The following is a 21,229-nucleotide window of genomic DNA, read 5'->3' on the forward strand; positions in this document are numbered from 1 at the left end:
GTGTGTGTGTGTGTGTGTGTGTGTGCGTGCCTGTGTATGCGTGTGCCTGTGTATGCGTGTGGCTGTGCGCATGCGTGAATGTCGATGCGCGTGCAGGCAGCTGAATCCAGCCAGGGAGAAGCGCGTGACAGTTTCTTGTCCGTCATTCCCCCGTGTCAGCTCGCTATAGTTCTCCACCTGGACCGCATCCTTCGGATGCGTGTTCCCAGGCTCGACCTAAAAAGGTGTCAAATACAGCAGACTGAAGAATGGTGAAAAAGGTTATTTAAATAATTTGTATGAGAGCCCAGCTCTGGCAGAAGAGGAGTTCTGCCTCCACATTAGGCCACAGCAACGATGCTTACAGCACTTGTGTCCTGACTGGACATTAGTCATGACATTGCCCTCAAAGAGCCTTCAGAATTAAGTTCATCCTCAACTAAAAATACCCCTAGTTTCAGACAGTACACCTACGTAATGAATCTGGCCTTTCAGGATCTTCTGTCTGGTACGACAAAAAAGAACGCACAGCCTTCCAGTTTATAACCCTTGATGTACAAAGCTTCATCTACTCACTGCGATTGTCTGGGGCTGCTTTATTTTAACATTTTCTACATGCTCACAGAGACTCAGAGTACATAGAAGCAGTTCTAAGGTGGAATTTTAGTCCTAGATAATACTGCTAAGCAAATATTCAAAAAGAGTCCTCTCATCTTCAGTATTTCAGTTGAAAGATTCCTTGTCAACTTCAGTATACTCATCCCACACCACCGCAGAAACACCATGTGATACGGCGGCCCCACATACCCGTCACACACCACGGTATTGCAGTCCTTCCCGTACGACAGAGAACCCGGCCAGAGCGTCCATAGTAGCAACCCAACCCACCATATGTCCAACCCTCTGTCCTCTGTTCCAGGACCCAATCCGGAACAACGGAAACACGGAAGCACTACCTCCTGACCCCGGAAGTACCTCCCCCTCACGTGACCAGGACACTAGAAATACCGGACCCAGGAAACAGTCCGGCGTCGGATCGAGCTTGTGGCAGGAGACCCCGACTGGAGCGGTGACGGAGAGGACGAGCGAAGAGGAAGAAGAGTGGTCCGAAGATTGGTGGAGTCCACCGGAGGTTGCTGGGGAGCGGCCGCAACTCAACTTGGAGAGTTGCGGCGGAGCGGGTGAGTGACACGAACCCCTCTGATAGCACATTAGGTGCAGTGTAAATAACTCCTTTCTGTATAATTGAACTACCCTTTAGGCTCACGTCGTCACTCGGAGCACTGTGTAAATATTGTAAAGCACTCCTCCACTTTTGTAAAGAAACCCTTTAATCCTCACGTCCCACCGCCCTACACCCCTACTGCTTCTCGATACCCAGCTTGTGTCCATCCCTACCCTGACCCTTCCGACCCCTCCTCACTTTCGTCTTCTTACCCCTCACACTTCCCGGTGCTGGTAACAGGGATTCGACGAGAGAAGTCCGGCAGGACTAACGGCTTCTTTCTTTTCTTTGTTTTCTCCCGGTACCTCCGAGGACATCCCCAAGAGTAGAAGACCCGGAGAACCCGCTGACATCGTTACCGGACCTGGACCCCTCTTCCACCCGTGGAGCTGTACCTTTCATTTCTGGATCATTGACTCTTGCTAATCACCCTGTTTTGAGCAACCGTACGGAAATAAATCAAACATTGCCCACTATATACGGCCTCCGCGCTTGGTATTCCGGTCCGCCACACCCCCACGCACACACACCATCTCTAAACTTCCCAATGGGACTGGTACAAGATCGCAGTAGTATCCTGGTCACCACCAACCTTGACTCAACAATAACCTCCCAGAATCCATCTCCAACTTCATGCCTGGATCACCACCTTTGCAGACAAGCCCACGAGGACCAGACTACGAACAAGCTGGTCCACGGAAGAGCTCAGGCTCACCAAAAGCCACTGCAAGTAACTTGAATGCAAAGGGAGACAAAGTCATAACGAAACCAACAAGAGCACCTATAAGTCCACCCTCAGACACCACCATCAACAAGTCAGAGCTAACAAACCCTCAAATACTGCATTGAAAGAAGCACCAAAAGAGCCATGGAAATCTTTGCCATTGTGAAAGACTTCATCTCTCCGTCAGCAAACCACACCAGTCTAACTGTTTCAGGATCTCAGCACCCAGCTACTCCCATTCTTCAGCAACAAGACCATCAGCATCTACGACAACTCTAAACCCCATCTTTTATCCTTTTAGCCCTCCTGCCCATCTCAACCAACACCCAGAGGACCACTCTGATCACCTGGCTCACCATCACCATTCAAGAAACTGAAACAATCATGCAGACCATCCACTCCAGAGGACCCTTGCACTCACTATGTCTTCATCAAAAGACTGGCCCTCATCAGAGCCTTCACCACAATGCTGGATGACTCAATCATCACACCCACCTACTTTAATGTCTGGAAACATAACAGTACTCACCCTCCTCAAAAAATACTGAGGAGTCGAGAAGAAGCTGGTCAAATACTGGCTTATCTCCCTGCTACCCAACCCAGCAAAAGTCATGGAAAAGATGATGAACAAATGCCTAACCATCCACCTCAACGACAACCACTTACTCAATATCAATTAATCTGGATTAAGGCCCAACCACAGCAAAGAGATCAACCTCATTGTCGCCATGGACGACTTCCGAATGATCACTGACAGAGGTAACACTGTGGCCCTCATCCTACTGGTCCTCTCCACAGCCATCAACACAGTCTTATACCCCATCCTTATCCAACGACTGCACGAAGCCGGCATTCAAGTACCTGCAATTTGCTCCTTCCTGACAGGCCACCTATTGGTCACCTCTGACGTCGCCAACCTCATCTCCTCATATGCAGAGTTCTACATGGATCCTCACTCAGCCCACCCTGTAAATGCCTACAAAACCCCACTCGCCAGCATCATTCGGGCCAAAGGAATCATCACAATATCCTACAGTGACTACGTCCCGCTCATACTCTCCCTCTCTGACAAGACGTCAAACACCAGACCAATTTCTCTGTGTGCATAACCAAAGTCTCCAGGTGGATGAAAACCAACTGCCTCAAGCTCAACACTGACAAAACGGAAGTAGTAATCTTCAACAAAAGTACCTCGGTCTCTGACTTTATCAGGTGGCCTGCCGAAGTTAAAACTCACAATGTTTGCAGCTACATACACAGTAATCAGCATCCAATTCACCATGACCGGCCAAGTGAATAGTTTCCAGCTCCTGTTTCCACACACTCAAGATACTCAAGAAGATCTTCAAATGGCTTCCAACCAACACTTGCAGGACAGTCACCCAAGCCCTCATCTCCAGCAAGCTGGGCAGGCTACAGCAACGTACTCTATGACGGAATCAACGCTCAACTGACCAGAAGACTCCAGACCATAGCAAATGTAGTGGCTAGGCTCCCCTTCAACTCCACTCATATCACCTGCACCTCAAAGAGCTCCACTGGGCTCCCAATCCACAAGTGAGTACTTTTCAAAATCCTCACACACAACATTGGCCTTACTAAAGACTGTCTGCTCAAGGGAAGACCTGCACCAATTGCGGAATACCTAATCACTTTGCATCCGTCTGTAGAAGGCGCAACAGAAACCGAGAATTTCAAGGACAGAAGCCCCAACACGAGCTGTTCGACACCTGTCGGTGGCAGATACTGCGCCTCCTAACCACGCACAGAGAACACCTGCTAAACACCTACCGACCATAGAGGATTCCTCAGAGGACGACGAAGAAGAGGTGTATATTGTGTCTTTCGCCAGGGAACTCAAGCAACGCCGCCGACCACAACCCACGTGCATAGTACAAGTCACGGGAACCGAGGTGAAAGCGGTCATCGACACAGAAGCGACGGTGAACGTCATGGGCCTACAACAATACCAAAGCCTACGACCTCGCCCTCCTGTAGTACTATGCAAGACCTGAATCTACGCGTAAGGGGCAGACACGCTGTTGCTACTGAAAGGAAAAATGACGGTACCTATCAAGGCAGACGATCTTGAGGTGATCGCCACAATCCACGTCGACAGCGAAGCAGATACCTTCCTGAGCAGCCACACTGCAGAAAATCTGAAGCTGATCGCCTTTGCTCGACGAATTCGGACGTACCAGGTGGAAGAGCTCCTTGGGCAGTTCCCAGAGTTGTTCAAAGGCCTCGGGTGCATAAAGTGTGACCCAATCAAGCTACACAATGATAAGTTGGTCGCCCCAGTCGACCTGCGACACAGGAGAGTCCCTTTTCACCTGCGACCGTTCGTTGAGAAGGAGCTGGAAACCTTGAAGGAGCAAGGAGTCATTGAAAAAGTATCAGGGCCGACACCATGGGTATCCCCGATGGTCATTGTGGAAAAACCCAAACAGCCAAGAGCCATACGCCTATGTATCGGCATGCGGCTGCCCAATAAAGCGATTAAGATGGAACGCCACATAGTATCACCAACTACCCCATGTCCGAGAGAGCAGATGTATGTATGTATGTATGTATAGGCATTTATATAGCGCACTACTTACCCGGAGGGTCCCAAGGCGCTTCGACCGCTGCGAAACCCTTCCTGGCTTCCCTGAGAGATGGTCCCTTAATGGTTATCTCCAGGGTGAGACCAGGCATCCCCGGCGGTCTGGTGGGGCCGTTAGTGAAGATGAGGCAAGCTAATGCCCAGAGTTGCCGAGTGTGATCGCTGATCAGAGTGGGCACCGAGGCGAGAGAATTATCGAGTCCGCTGACCCTGGTCCAGAAACCAGCCGCGCCGGGAATCGAACCCTGGTCCCGGGCCGTCCTCTGCTCTCGGGTCTGCCGCCTCTAACCAGTGAGCCACACTACTTCAAGTAGATTCATCACCACGTTCAGCAGCCACCTAGGACTCAGGAGGTACAAGCGGTTGAACTTTGGGATATCATCGGCAGCCGAGGTGTTCCAAAACACGATACGAGAGCTGATATCAGGTTTGCCAGGAGTACTAAACGTGAGCGATGACATCCTCATCCACTCAGCAACAGCCACAGAGCACCACAAACATCTCCGCGACACGCTGAAGCGCCTCAGCGAATATGGAGCCACATTACACAAGGACAAGCGCCAGTTCTTCCACCCTCCCTCGAACTTTTGGGCTACGTGTTCAATCAGGAAGGCATACAGGTAGACCTAAGGAAGTCGCAAGCCATCAAAGACAACCCTGCACCGACGACACCGAAGGAAGTGCGGAGCTTCCTGGGAATGGCCACATACTGTGGGCGATTTATATCTGGCCTGGCCACCTGGAGCGAGCCGTTACGGGCACTCACGAAAGCTGACGCAACCTGGCACTGGGGCCCCAAAGAAGAGGAAGCCTTCCAAGGGATGAAAGATGCCCTCTTAGGGGAAGCCACGCTAGCATACTTTGATCCCGCGAAACGGACAGAAGTATTGGTCGATGCAAGCCCAGTAGGACTCGGTGCAGTACTGGCTCAAGAGCGTGAACCAGGCCAGTGGGCTGCTCTAGCGTTCGCCAGCAAATCCCTCACTTCCACAGAAGCAAGGTATGCCCAGATCAAGCGCGAAGCGCTCGCCATCAAGTGGGCCTGTAATCATTTCCATCTGTACCTCCACGGACAACCGTTCACCATGGCCACCGACCATCAGCCTCTGATTCCCCTTTTCAAAGGGACTGCACCGCATCCCCTTCCACGCATCGAACGCTGGACCGTCCAGTTGCAACCATACGAGATGGAGGCGGTGTACCGCCCAGGGTCCAAGAACCCGGCTGATTTTCTCTCAAGGCACCCAGTTCAGTCCGGGAGACAAGGAGAAGATGAGGACGTCAAAGAATATGCCCAATTGGTAGCGCTAGCGTCATGCTCCCAGAGCATGTCCCTAGACAAAGTAAGAGAAGCAGCTGCCACCGATGCCGTCTATACCAAGGCACTAAGCGCCGTGTAGGAAGGCTCGTGGACAGACTACCCCGCCTGTCCAACTCGTGGACCCCAGAAGATCAAGAAATCCTAACAAAATGTGGCGGGTCCGTCATGAACTGAGTGCCACCAGCGATGGCATCCTGCTGAGAGGACCCCGGCTAGTCATCCCGCAGAGCCTCAAGAACTGGGCTGTTCTACTAGCCCACGGGGACACCAGGGCATAACCAAGATGAAGGCACGGATAAGAGAAAAGGTCTGGTCTCCAGAGCTTGAAGACATGGTAGAGGAATACGTCAGACGGTGCTCACTGTGCCAACTAACAAGTGACCCGGAGAGGACCCTCCCGATTATCACCAAAGAAGCATGCACCGTCCCATGGTCCAAGATAAGCGTAGACTTTGGAAGCTTCCCAGGACGAAAACACACCCTTGTCATCGTAGATGCGTACTCCAAGTATCCTATTGTGGAACCCGTCATATCAACAGCCTTCAACCATGTCGGACCAGTACTAGAGAATGTCTTCGCCATGCTTGGTTTCCCTAAGGAAGTACGCAAGGGGCCAAGTTTTCTACATTCCTCCAACAACGAGGCATATCGCATCGCCGCATCACCACTTAGTGGCCCCAAGCCAACGGGGACGTTGAACGTTTCATGCAAACTCTTTACAAGATGTTCCACATAGCAGTCGTGGAACAAGTAGACCCAGAACAGAGACTCCACGAATTTCTGAGAGAATACCGAAGCACCCCTTACTGTACGACTCAGCAGAGCCTGTGGGCCCTCATGCTCCATGGTCCCCGCCGTGACCTACTCCCCACCTGCCCGGGATGGTCATCACCTCAACTGAATCTCGAGGGAGCACAAGGGCGGAGAGCGCGACATAACCAAGATGCAAGTGTCACACGCCGTGCCACTCAAAGGAGACTAAACCATGGGGCGACAGTCGTCCTGCAGAGCCGACGCCAGGGAGGAAAATTCCAAACAAACTACGAGCCGGGCACCTGGACCGTCACTGCTAACCATGGCTCCATGATAAAGGCGCGGAGAGGAGCGGAGGAAGTGTCCAGAAATATCTCATAGTTTAAGGAAGTCCCACCAGAACAACGCCCAGAGACTGCCAGCAACCACCCAAGTCCCACGGCTACTGAGGCGCCAGGAGGACGGGCTGATGAGTCAGCGAGTGGCCAAGATGGGGAATCCCCCGAAGTAAGCTCCTCACCAGAAAACGAGTTTTGCTCCGATGACTTAGGCCGGAGCGGATTGGGAAAGCGTACAGGGACCCGAAGATACGGCCTGAGGTCAAACCCCCATCAGAGTCAGAGGTTGAGAGACTATGCTTGCTGAACACCCGGGGCTCACCAGCTGAGAATCACGCAAGTACCCCAGTCATGTGTTTGGACTGAATAATGTATGCGAATCGTTGTAAATATGTTAAGATCAAATTATAACACAAGAACTGAGTTGGTTAGGGATGTAATAGTTGGCGGTCTAGTGGCCGCCGCTCATGCACCCCTACATCCGTAGATCAGGTGTGGCCTGTGGGGAATTATTAAAAGGAAGGCGGCCGCTCGTGGCACGCCACTTCCGACGAGAGTATAGTTGTGGTCTGATTGATCTCGCTTAAGCGATCCTGCCCCGCGCTAGGCCTGCCGTTGCCAAGCGGCACTAAAGTGTTCCTGAGTCCACCCCACAACAGCACCCGTAGACAATAATATTTTTTTCAAATCTTCTATTTTCAGTGATAAACCCACCGAAGGCCCTGAACTTATATTAAAAACAGAGCTTTGGACTATACCATTCTCCACTGAAAGGCAATATTTCTCTCCATGTGTTCCCATACCTGGTGTGTCACGCAGTTTGGTGATAACTTTCCCTCCATGTTAAAGAACAGTAGATGTTTCAGCACGCAGGTTTAATGTACTGCATATTTAAATACATATAAGGTTCCAAAGGCGAGACCGGTTGCTTGCAAATGCTTATTAGTAAGAAGTTGACTGCCAGTGTAGTGTCTTTGTGTGGCCTGTCACAAATGAAAACCTACATGATATTCTAATAAGTTCTTCTCAGGTAACATAGGTAGCCTTAGGAAGGATTGATCAACAACTCACCGATTGATCTACCCCTTCGCAGTTTTCCACTTCTGTCATCAGTATGAGTCTGTCGCCCTAAACAAAAGCTGGGCAACGAGCTTAAAGTAATTAGGGAACTTTTGGGATCCAGGAATACATATTATTTCGAAAAATGCACTATGGGCTGACGAATTCCCTAAATTCTTCCCCCATACCTAGAACTGAAGCCCCGCTCCGGCTGTAGGCCGCAGCCACACAACAGTCTCCGGGGTGGTCGTGGCGGCTCCCTCAGCTCCGTTCCCAGGACCCCAATGCCTCGGGCCCTGTACCGGGATAGTACAGAAAGGCAGCGCCGAGCAGCGCAGGCCGCCATGATCCACCAACTGACCCGATCATGCGCGAAAACTGGAACTACACTCATCATAGACATGGAAGAAAGCCTGGATACAAAACGTGAATAATGACAGCAACGACAATGTCGAAAAAATATGTTGTGACTACATTTGAAAACCGCCTTGAAGCTACACACATTCCTGAAAATCGGTTCGCAGCATCTGCACACAACAGATTGTGGATCTTCTAGAGAACAAAAACCACTATCTTATCCATTGCAAATATAAGGCATTTGAAAGAAAAACGGTGTCTGATATTTCCAAAAGTCAAAAGTCTTAATGGTGAACGAAAGTTACATATGGTGCTGGGAGACAATCGTGAGATAGCGTAAAAAAGCAAAGAAACAAGGCAGCACCGATTCATTGACTTTGTGCCTTTTAGTAGCTATTGTAAGAATCATATTAAACGCAACAACTGTTAAAGCACTACATCGTAGCAGTAATTCTACGCTTATGTAGACCAATTATACAGCCCTGTTTGGTATTCACAGGCTCTCTAAGACTTCATCCCTCGGATCACAAAAACAGATGAAATACATCTGTGTTGTAAACATGACGGCAGTCCAATCCCCAAAACTACTCACTACATTAAGAGGCAGCGACTTTAATACTGTTATAAGCACAAGAGACGCGGTAAAACACCATGTAGAAACCACTACTGGTAGGGCTTATTACGAGTCATACAGTAAAACTTACGTCATGAGCATTGTCATAGAAGACAGACTCGCGTGCGTCTCGTCGTTTCAATGAGGCAGGTTGCCATCTTGGAAATGACGATTTACAGTTTGGTAAACTACTATCAGGAAACAGAAACCGGGAAATCCTTGGGCTGAAGAAGGGGGAATCACCGCACCCGGGCAGTCGTGCAAGGTGATACGTATTACTATCTCTCTACTGATTAGAACGACCCTGCGCCCCCATTTAGGTCTTGACCGCCCAAGATGGCGCGCGCCACGGTCCCTCGTCTATGTCTATGCAGCACAAAGCTGTAGCCCCCCCGCCCCTCCCCTGCCCCCGCCGTTTGTTTGTTCCCCCTCCGCCCCCAGCCCGGTCGCTGATGGCGCAGGAACTACAGCGGGTCCGTATCTCTGCCGAAGAGTTAAGGGACATTCTGGCGGCTTCTGGGCGAGGTGAGGGGGCAGAGATCACTTGGGGACAGACAGCACGACCCAAGTATAGACAGAGCAGTACATCATTATAGGGATACCACTCAAGTAACAGGGACAGTTACCCAAGAAACGTAAAGCGGTCTCTGAGAATAGGAACACCTGTTACCTTAACTCTGACAGCCCCCCATTCCTAAGACAGAGACACACCCCTTTCAGCACACCACCATAATAAGAAGCAATGAAAACATGTTAAGAGGCATGACACTGATATCTTTTTTTGTATTAATTCCACGAAAATATTTTTAAAGGGCAGGCCTAGGTGGAAGATAAAGTAAAGAAACACTCCTTCAAGTAGGTGATCCGTAGTCAATCACTAGCAGGATAGTCTTTGTTTTTTTATGTACCTAGTTTCCTGCATGGATGCTCTCCCTCACTTCCTTGGCTGGACTCTCCCTCACTTTCCCTCTTTGGAACCCCCCCCCCCCCCCCCCCCCCCCCCCCCCCCCCCCAATTCCATACGTGAATTTTTCTCTCATTGCCTACTGAACCATATTAGAATCAGAATTCCGCAAACAATTAAAAACTTGGATTTACAATCTTCCAGATATAACCGCCAGAGCACTAGTGTGACTCCGGTCCTGGTCTCCCTAAGCAGTAAGGCAACTTTAACATCAGGTTGACCACACATTGGCGCCGAGATGCTCCTTGGAGCGATTGTTAGCGCGGTATAAATTGGCCATTACATTACATTACATTAATCAGTGCCCTCATAAAGATTGTTGGTACCCTAGACAAGACCGATTTTCGTACCTTAGTGAGGAATAATTGTGAAATGATTGCCCTTTTCAAACTCCTTCAAGCCCTCATGATGCCACACAGTTTTGAATTATAAGCTTTCAGAACCAGGGACATTCAAAAACAGATAAAAGCCCTGGCTACCCATCATCTTCCAGACATGTAGTACCAAAAGAAAGCTTGGGCAAGCATAATACGTCCTGTTTCTTTTTATACTTAGATGTAAATTGTCTTGTAGCAAAAGTATTTTAGATGGAATTCAGTGTCAAACAAGCCCCTTCATCTATCAAAGACCCAGTAAAGCTGCCGTAATAGGCGATTAGTGGACTAGCACATGTTATAAGAAGCACTGACAAAGCTAAACAATCTGACCTTAGGTAACGTATCCGATGGTCAAACATTTTTTTATAATTTTTTATTGTAAGTATATGTCACAAAAGCCAAAGAATGGGGGGGAAAGGTAACAGGTCGCTAAAAATAGCTTGTCATACACTATAGATAAAAAAATGTATGGCCATATATTTTATAAAAAGTAAACCATCTCATTTAATTTTGATATATTAATATCATTGCTTCTTAGCAGGCAGTTGTACTTCGAAAAAGTAGTGGAACACATTTTAATTTTAATTTACATCACAGAAAAGCGTAATTCTTGATGCAATAAAAAATTTCCATTGGCTTTGAATTACTGTAACCTGAAAACCTAGATTAAACACTTAAGAATCACCAAAAAATACAAAAAGTGTAATAAATGGAAAGAGAAAATCAGTGACAAAGTAAAATATTGGATCGCCAGCTCTTGTCCTGAAGTGTGGTTTATAACTTTTTTGTCAAATGTTCACATGTGGTCATGTTAAATGCTGTCACTTGCAGTGTAAGAGAGCCAATGGCTGGATTAGGCTGACCCTTTGCCTCATGTTGTTTGCTGTGGTGGGAGGAGGCAAAATGTGAATAACAGTTGAACAGACCAATGAATGAAGAGGGCTGACCCAAAGATCCATGCATTTATGTAGTTTTTCAGTTTAAAGTTCTTTTGGTTAGATGAGGTTGGTGAGCTGACATTGTTGCATTTATTGCCAGATATTCATAACCACAAATTCCTTTTCACAATTGACTTTCACTCAGTAGTGAAGATGAAAGCACAGTGAGGATCTTCGCCATTACATAAAGTGAAATCTTTTGGTACTGCTTTTCTGGAAGATGATGGGTAGCCTGGGCTTTTATCTGTTTTGAATGCCCCTGGTTATGAAAGCTTATAATTCAAAACTGTGTGGCATCATGAGGGCTTGAAGGAGTTTGAAAAGGGTAATCATTTCTTCTTAGTTCTCTTTTGGTTTGGTAGGGAGAGCTAGAGATATGGAGAACAGCTTCTTGAATAGAAAAATAGAGGGAGATATACAGAAGAAAATAGAGGTAAAGCAGGATGTGATCAGAGAGAGAAAGAGACGACCGAACAAGAGACCGTCTAGGAGAAAGGGTAGATATAAAAGTAGCGAGTAGTAGAGAAAGTGGCAGAGTAAAATGATAGAGGTTGAGATGGAGAAAGAGTGCAAGGTCACTTTAATGTAGAGCTTCATGGTATTTCTATAGCACAAATCTTCCCAAAAGGCAGCAGAGCATTGTACATGGTCAAAGGCAAGCGGTTGGTCGGTTAATGCATTGTGATGTAGTGTTCTTTAAAGCAGTGAATCTTGAGCTTTTTCCTAAATTGGAGCAGCATTGGGGCGGTCCCAATATATACAAGGATATTATTCCAGTTCCCGGTTGCCTATATGGAAAAGGCCTGTTGTCTTTCTTTTTACTTTTTGACACTTCTTAGTCTGCAGTTTGATGGTGTCTTTCCTGCGGGTGTGCCAGGAGCCACAAGAGATGGTGAGCTTGTCTGCATGATAAATGGGGTACTTGGGGTGATGCTTTGTAGACGATGCAGCTGTTTTAAAGATGGTGCGGGTGCTCCAGCGCGGCTCCAGAAATTATTTCTAATCATCACTCGCCATTTCCCTGAAACCTTTAAACACTCAAAACATGCACCAGTGGGGCCGATAACACTGTGCATTTACCCTGTTCACTTACACTTGGCTTCAAAGCTTCTGGTGAATCGCAATGGAAAAATGCTGTAACATTTGGTGGAGCGTCTAAAATCTATTTAAACACGAAATGGAAGGTGCACACAATTAGAGTCAATAGAAAATAATGTATTAAGTATCTTCTTCTTTATTTAATAGTATTCATCAGACATAGGCACAGCCAACGCGTTTCGTTCCATTTGCCATTAAGGAACTTCGTCAGGGCGAGTTAGTATAGTTCAGAGCTGTCACCAATTTTGGACAGAAACGTGAGGATCAAACAGCAACTACCAATACCAACTACCGTGGAGCAAAAGTTCAACTTCATATATCACCTGATTGTGATCTTGACTCCAGTCAGGCTTGATGAACTTCGAACATAACTTTAGGATATCAGCTGGACTAACTCAATCTCACCTAGTGTGGACACCATCTCTACAAGTCTTAAGCTCATATGATTCTGACCCACAATTGGTAGTTGCTGTTTGATCTTCACGTTTCTGTCCAAAATTGGTGACAGCTCTGAACTAAACTAACTCGCCCTGACGAAGTTCCTTAATGGCAAATGGAACGAAACGCGTTGGCTGTGCCTATGTCTGATGAATACTATTAAATAAAGAAGAAGATACTTAATACATTATTTTCTATTGACTCTAATTGTGTGCACCTTCCATTTCGTGTTTGTGTATTTCTGATCTATACACCTATTGGTAGCAGGTGTAGGAAGAAGTTTGCACCACCCAGAATTTAGAACTAAAGGATCTGGAGTGCTTGACCAGGTCTGCTGCCTTGGTCTTTTGGAATTTTAAAATCTATTTAATATTTACACTAAAAGTTCAAAACAGTTTACCATGGTTTCATGTTAAACACTTATATTCAGACACACCACCATAATGGCAATGGATCTGCTAGAACGAAAATTAGGCGTAGGAAGAAACAAAGACCAGCTTTTAATTCTTCATTTATCTAATTTTTATTCAGAGCAAACTTTTAGTATGTCCGACATTATGCATTTATTTATACTTTATTCAATAATTCTTAAACTTTATTTAAAAAACATGATCATTTTATTAAGAGCTCAGAAAAATCGCTTTATTATAGAATTCAGTAAAGTTTTAGCAAAGAACAGATAGTTCCAAATTCAATCTCTCCTAACATCCCTGACTAACACCCTCATCTTATCCTAACAGTCCTGCAAAGCAAACAAATAAGAAAAATTATAAGAGTTCTTACATCCAGGAATCGGTCAGCAAACGGGCAGCATCTCCGATAGAAATGGAAAAAGCGACCCTGACCTTACAATGTCAGGGGTTTTTATACCTTATTTCTCAACTTAATCTGTCTAGAAAAGTAACTAACATCACCATCTTGTGTTCTGATTGGATGAATTCGGGTGGATGTGCACTTCCTCACCATTACAACATTTGTTATTCACATGATTCCGCTAATATTATAAACGTCTATTGTTTAAGCAGTCCGTGGCCTAGGCACATTGCATTTTAGCAACATTGCCCTTCTTTCCCATCGCTTGGATATGCACTCATTCATGCTTGGCACCCATCCTAGGTTCCGGGTGATGCAACCTTGAACTTCTCCCTCAAGCAAAGTCAGCTCACTTGCGCTGGCAGAAATCTTTGACGCACCTGCGCAGACCAATACCCACTCGCAGTAGCTCAGAGCGGCCATTTTCTAACTAGGCCTCACAGGCCACATTCGGAACTATCATAAAAACAAACAGAAATCCATGTTAATTTTAGTAATGAAACCCATTCTGTTTACCCCCCCCCATGCTAATGTTTCCCATTAGTCGTTACCTAGCAATATGCCACACAAATGCGTTTTATACTTACATAATCGACCCTCTCTTTTCACAAAACATATACAAAAGCACATTTAAATAGCATTTTGTTTATATTGAAGCTATGCATTAGTCCACAACACAACAATACATATTAGCTAGTATTATTGCAACATATAAGCAGAATTAGTATTCCCCGTGTGTAATTTAAAAATAAAAAATAAAAATAACGTGTGCATCTTATTCTATGGTTGATTGATTATTTTCACAAACATGCAATTAGTAAACATTATTGTTATGGGACATTGACTTCCTGAGGGGTACACAAAATCTTGTGTTTGCCACCTCGCTCCATCAATTCCCTCATCTGGTGATTTTATCACCAAATACCTCCCAACATTTTGTAAAATTTACTTGAACATGTTTTAGTTCCTTTTCTTGTTAATATCATCTATACTTTTGTCTCTTTCTCTTTTGAATCTTTGAAAAACTTTTCTTTTATTTCTTCCATTTCTATCTCATTCTTTTCTCTCATTCTTGCCTGCTGAGCTTCATTTCTTTTCTTTATTGACCTTCTAAAATCTTGTCTACCTTTATATATACAGCACAATCTTCTCATAAAAATCACTATTACTATGACTGTTATTGGAATTAGTATTTTACCTATAATTGAACTACCTATTTCTTGAAACCAATGTTTAATTGCTGATAAACGTTTACCCAGCTTTTCGAGGACACCCTCAACCTCCAGTAGTTCAATTTCTCCATGCAAATCTTTAATGTTTATAATATGCTTTTCAATATTCTGACTTTTATCTGGGATATAAGTACAACAATGTTGCACTTTCAAATTCCACAGACTCCTCCCTCTTTTGCTAAAATTATATCAAGAGCAAGTCTATTTTGCAAAACCATAGTTCTCATAGCAATCATTTCAGTATTCACCATCAGAAATCCTCCTGCAGTGTCTGTTGATAATCAATCAACAATTGTGGACAATTTTCTAATTCTATTTGCATTGAACGAAATTCCCACTGCTGGTATCAGTGCTCCAAACACATCACCTATTATTCCTAACACAGTTTCTCTTCTTTTTCGACTTAGAACTTTACCTAGCTCATGCTTTCCATTAGTACCTCTATCTACATGTAAAAATTTAGGAAAGACCAAACCCACATAACATGTCCCGTACCAGTGGTTAGGTAACCTATAATAAGCTCTGTTCCCTCAAATAAAATACATTCCAGGAAAAACAGGATCATTTCCTCCTTTAAATCCCCAACCCCCTAAAATTCTAGAGGTATCTTCACATTGACTTGCTCCCACAGAATAATTGTCATACATGCTGTTGTCTCTTCTAATACCTACACTTTCCCATCATTGGCACATCTATATTTATTGCTACATTCACATTTTTATCCTCATTATTCTCATCATCAAACATAATATTTTGATTTTTTGTGTTCCATTTTCTCTTTTAGTTTATAAGCAATTCTTCTTTCCTCAACCATGCCTAAAAAGTTTTCTCTTCAACTCTCATTTTACATGTCAAATTATGAGCAAAAGCATATTCATGTGTTAATTCATCTACTTCTAAGAAATATTCTCCCATTACCTCTGCATGCTTTCCTTTATTCAATTTATTGTCAATCTTTAATTTTGCAAAAATTTCATCCACATTGGAATGTTGATATTCCAGCTTTCCAGTTTTATAAAACAAGCTTGCAATTACACTACAAGTTACTCCATATGTAAGAGGAATGTGGTGATAGGTCACCCCTTCTGACACTGATGCTGGTAATTTTACACACACATAGCAGTCATGTACATTCATAGTTTTAATATATTCAAGCAGTAAATTCGAAAAACAGTTGTTACTATAATCACTTGTAGATCTATCTTGATGCAATTCTGGATTGTATACATGAGTCTCGGGTACCTTTCCTTTCTCAACTTGCTTACTTGAGCTTGCTCAAGCCCCACCACAGCCCCATCACTCAGCCCCACGCTGTTCAACATCTACATGAGCCCCCTTGCGGCCATAGCACGCCAACACAACCTCAACATCCTCTCCTACGCAGACGACACCCAGCTGATCCTCTCCCTCACCAACTACCCCGCCACCGCCAGAACCAACCTACACGAAGGGATGAAAGAGGTAGCTGAGTGGATGATGAACAGCCGCCTGAAACTGAACTCAGATAAGACGGAAGTCCCCATCCTGGGATCTTAGCCCTCCGCCTGGGACGACTCCTGGTGGCCCCCTGCCCTGGGCAGCGCACCCAAACCAACGGACCACGCACGCAACCTGGGCTTCATCCTGGACTCCTCCCTCTCGATGACCAGACAAGTCAACGCCGTCTCCTCGTCATGCTTCAACATCCTACGCATGCTACGGAAGATCTTCCGGTGGATCCGCACCGAAACCAGGAAGATGGTCACCCAGGCCCTCGTCACCAGCCGACTGGACTACGGCAACTCCCTCTACGCCGGTACCACCGCAAAACTCCAGAAAAGACTCCAGCGTATTCAGCACGACTCATCCTGGACATGCCCCGACACAGCCACATCTCTGCACACCTAAGAAACCTGCACTGGCTCCCCGTCAACAAGAGAATCACGTTCCGACTCCTCACCCACGCACCAAAAGCTCTCCACAACCAAGGCCCAAGATACCTCAACGACCGTCTGAACTTCTACACTCCCACCCGCCAGCTTCGATCGACCAGCCACGCCCTCGCCGCCGCCCCCCGCATCCGAAGAGCCACAACGGGAGGAAGATCCTTCTCCTACCTGGCCGCCAAGACGTGGAACTCCCTCCCCACCCACCTCCGCCTGACCCAAGACCACCTCGCCTTCAGGAAGCAACTCAAGGCCTGGCTGTTCGAGCAGTAGAGGATCCCCCCAAGCGCCTTGAGACCCTCCGGGTGAGTAGCTCGCTATACAAATGCTTTGATTGATTGATTGATTGATTGCATTTGGTTTTAATTTTGTTAAATTAGTTTGAAAAGGAATCACAATAGCTAATATTGTCCACATTACTACTAACAAACTTATACAAATAGTAAAACACCTACACCATCTTCTAAAAATAGAGCATTTCGTACGATGGTTATTCATTGCCATTTTTCCCTAACAACGTTTCTTCGACCTTATGTCACCTGTAAGTTTCACACTATTCAGCACTCTAACACATTTTTCTTCGACCTTGTGTCAGTTCTATTCTAAATTAAGTTATATTTAAGTTTTTCTAACAAGTTTTCTTCGACCTTGTGTGAACTCTGACCCTTTCTATATTTACAAATCCGTCTTACAGGACTTCAAGCTTTTTACTTTAATATCATATACTTTGAGCACCTAACTTTTTATTTCTTAATCAACCTTTTTACTCACTTTTCCCAATTGGCTTTGGGTCGTACAGATTTTCTTGACTACTATTTACTTCCATCAATTGGTGGCAGGATAATGTATGCCCATTCAGGTGATTTGTACTTCTGATTTGGACGTCTCACTCTCTTTGGCCTTTGAATAGTCTCTTTTCTTTCCCAGTGTTTCTTTTTGACTGGTAATCTCATTTACTTGATCTTCTTGCTCTTTTGCTGTATTCACTATTTTGAATTTCAATCCTCCAGCTCCTTTAGGCCAGTTGTCTCCTTTGCAGACTTTCTTAGTCTTCGGCTCTATTATATTATACTCCACTCTCCAAGCTCTTTTTCTTGCACTTTTTCTTAATGGAGACACGTCTGTACTGTCATCAGTTTCACTTTCAGTATCTTCTACTGTATAATTAATTATGATTTTCACAATGTCTTGGTCTTCATTAGATTTATTTTTCTCTACTGTTACTCTGTTAGGAACACCTTCATAACTGGTACTTGGAATCTCATTTTCATCATGAGTTACTTCCTCTTCCCCTGTTTCAGGATTTCCGTTCCTGCTTCCAGAGTCTTCTGTTTGCGGTTCAGTTTTCCTCTCTTCAGCAACTTTCCTTTCACTTTCTTTTGCGTCTTTACTGGTGCTTGCTTCTACCGATTCTCGATCTTCAAGTTGATCTTCTGAATCTGGTATTTCAACAATCTCCCTGTCACCTTCACCTTCAGACGCAGAACTGGCTTCTGATACTTCCAGATATCGACGTTCTTGTAGATCTTCAGTATCTGGATCCTTATCTGGTCCACCTTCAGAGTCAGTTGTACTTTCACCGTCGTATGGGTATTCAGGTTCTGGCACACGGATTGTGTGATTCGCATGAACCCACCTCTTCAGTCCAGCACACTTGACTGCAGTAGTACTGACCAAGATAACTTGATGTGGTCTTTGCCACCTTGGTACCAAACAATTCCTCCTACGGTGAACTTTCACTCTTACCCAGTCCCCAGGGACTAAGTCATGAGCTGGATTTTTCTCTTTGGAATTTGCTTCCGTTCCCACCTGGTGGAGCACAGAAGTTACCACATCAGACAGATTCTTGCAGTAATCCAGTATGATGTCATCATTAATGGCTAATTGCTTATTAACAGATACATAAGCCTGTCTCATCACCCTCCCCATCAAAATCTCATGAGGGCTTAATCCAGTTTTTCTGTCAGGTATGCTCCTCAATGTCATCAAAACAAGCGGCAATGCGTCTAGCCATTTAATTCCTGTTGCCAAACACATTTTTGCAATTCTATTGTTTTTTTAAAAAAAAAACCTTTATTTGACATTTTCAACCAGATACAAACATGGGCCTACAACCCCCAGGGCTAGCCGCTAAGCAATTGCAACACAATACTACGATCAAAACTTCAGACCCAGCCTCCCGGGGAACATAGTCGCTACATCCACAATGCGCACTGGTTGGAAGACATATCAAATTGGGAACAGGATACAAAAGGTTTCATTTTATAATATAGAATAGAAGGATCAGGTGCCATACAATATCTCAAGCTATGAAGAGGGGGCGAGCGAAATAGCAGTGTGTCCACAGTTAATTCGTTTTCATGTAGGTCAGTGGCGTTAAAGCAGACGACACCCGGATAAACAAGTATACTATTTCGGTTCGCGCCAACATTTATGCCCGCCCCGTGGCCCCGAAACATCGCGAGAGTTGAGGCACAGATGTGAAAGCAGAGATGGACCGAACAATGAACCCACTACACTGACCCCGAAAAAGAGAAAAGAAAAGGCCAAAGAAAGATAAGAAGAGAAAGAGAAAAAAAAACAGGCCATAGAAACAAAGAAAAAACAAAACTCCCATCCCACAACCCCCCACCCTGCACCCCTGCAGATGACTACGGCCTACCCCCCTAGCAGCGTGCCTGTCGCCCAAGAACCGAAACCCGAAATATAGAAGAAACAGGGGAAAAAGGAAAAGAAATTAAACCCCACCCAAAGAGGGGAAATGGAGGAGGGCTTTATTCAACGCACTCTCGGTCTCTCGCCCCCGTCCTAACCAACCCCGCCCCAGACTCCGTTAATGCAATAAAACAATCCCGTTAACCATAATACCACAATGAACAACCCAGACAACAATCTCAGCCTTGGCCCCGTCGATTAAATTCGCTGAGTCCGTCAGGGGAAGAAAGCCCCGTCCTCAAAATGTCAAAAGGTACATAGAAGTTGGCAGAACAGAGGTCCTCAGATGAAAAAAGAACGGCAGGCCCCAAATTAGTCGGCTGGTACCAACGATGCCCCTCCCCGTCTCCGAAGCCAGGCTTTATCCTATCCGCCATCTTGATAGACCGACTGGGGAGGGGGGTCGACATAGTCCAAAACAGGTCACAGTACCAATTGAAAGGATCCGAAGTGGGGACAGCATGTAAATGTTCCGACAGTTGCAAAACCGGGGATTCCAACGGATTAATTGAGTCACCAAGCACAGTACTTTCGGGTAGTTCCACTGCGATAGGGGCAAATACAGCTTCCAGCGCCGGGTCTAAATACGCCACCGGGGCGTCGATCGAAAGGCGAGCCGGCCGCCGGGTCTCGGGCGTCAAGTCAGGATCCGGTCTCAATCCTTTGATTCTATCCGCCACCAACAACAGGCTGCAGGTCTGGGATTTAACAGTCTCCTGAAGTGCCACAAGGGCCTCCAGCACTGTCCGCAATGACGGGCCACTTTGAGCCTGCTCCGTCAGCCTCCATTGTTCCTCAGGCATGGTGTTCCCACCAGAGAGGCGCCTTCTCCGGGGGAAGATTAGGCGGAGCAGGAATGAGCCATGAGGGACAGACTGGTAGCATGCAGTAGCGCGTAGTGAGATTCCAACCCAAGGGGCACCAGCGATATGAATGCCGGACCCCCGGTCCGGGACCCCCGCAACACAGCGCGTGCGTCACTCGTCACCTCACCTCATATAGAACACCAGGCAGCAGATGGTAGCAGAGCAATCCCGAAATTCCGAATGTTCCAGAGACCGGACCCAACCGCATTCAACAGTCCGTTGTTGTTCAACTCGGACCCGGCTAGGCCAGCACTCGAGACCCCAGCTTCTCAGCTGGGTTAGGCCTCAAATCGGTCCTCGATGGTACTCCGCTCCACGATGTCGGAGAAACTCTGGGATCACATCATCGGAGTGCAAATCAGGTCACACACACGGATCCGGGGCAGGAAATCAGGATAGGTGACAGGATAGTAAAGCGTAGGACGGAGGTCAGTGGAGCCGGGAGACTATGCGGCCATCTTGGTTGATGTCGTAGCTCCTCCCCATGCAATTCTATTCTTAACTGTTCCATTCCCTTGCTCAACTACCCCTGAAGCCTCAGGTCTATATGCACAGTGCAGCTTCTGGCGAATATCCAGAGCTTCGCAGATCTGCAGAAGGTCATTCTGGAAATGAAGGCCTATGTCCGATTCAATCGTGACCGGAAACCCGAAACGTGGTATTATCTCACGTAAGAACAGTTTTACAACAGTAATTCCATAATTTCTCTGTGTTGGAAAAGCTTCAATCCATCGTGAAAACAAACAGATTATCACAAGAACATATCTAAGTCTGTTACATGGAGGTAGCTCAATAAAATCCATCTGAACTCTTGTGAATGGGCCACCATCCCGTCCTATGGTTCCCAGGCTTACAACAGTTTTTCTGTTTGGGTTAAATTGTTGGCATA

At 46.0% G+C, this 21,229-nt stretch overlaps 2 protein-coding genes across 3 annotated transcripts in view; one reads left to right on the top strand and one right to left on the bottom strand.

Annotated features, from left to right (window-relative positions):
- POLDIP2 (DNA polymerase delta interacting protein 2) overlaps nt 1-8,383 on the bottom strand; it is a 318,221-nt gene extending 309,838 nt beyond the window's left edge. The window contains exon 1 of the mRNA XM_086955186.1: nt 8,193-8,383. Coding sequence (XP_086811312.1) covers nt 8,193-8,350 — 158 coding nt within the window. The 5' untranslated portion in view covers nt 8,351-8,383. The remainder of the gene's footprint in view (nt 1-8,192) is intronic.
- A 761-nt stretch (nt 8,384-9,144) lies between these two features.
- SMG6 (SMG6 nonsense mediated mRNA decay factor) overlaps nt 9,145-21,229 on the top strand; it is a 1,283,123-nt gene continuing 1,271,038 nt past the window's right edge. The window contains exon 1 of one of the 2 annotated variants that reach the window (XM_086955188.1): nt 9,145-9,239. Coding sequence is in view for 1 of the 2 variants with exons in the window: in XM_086955187.1 (XP_086811313.1) it covers nt 9,427-9,499 (73 nt within the window). In the remaining variant the exon portion in view is untranslated. Of the gene's footprint in view, nt 9,240-9,383; nt 9,500-21,229 lie in introns of those variants that run through there. The other variant, XM_086955187.1, reaches the window with a different exon arrangement.

The sequence above is a fragment of the Lissotriton vulgaris genome, chromosome 2_1 (assembly GCF_964263255.1).
Source record: "Lissotriton vulgaris chromosome 2_1, aLisVul1.2, whole genome shotgun sequence".
NCBI lineage: Eukaryota > Metazoa > Chordata > Amphibia > Caudata > Salamandridae > Lissotriton > Lissotriton vulgaris.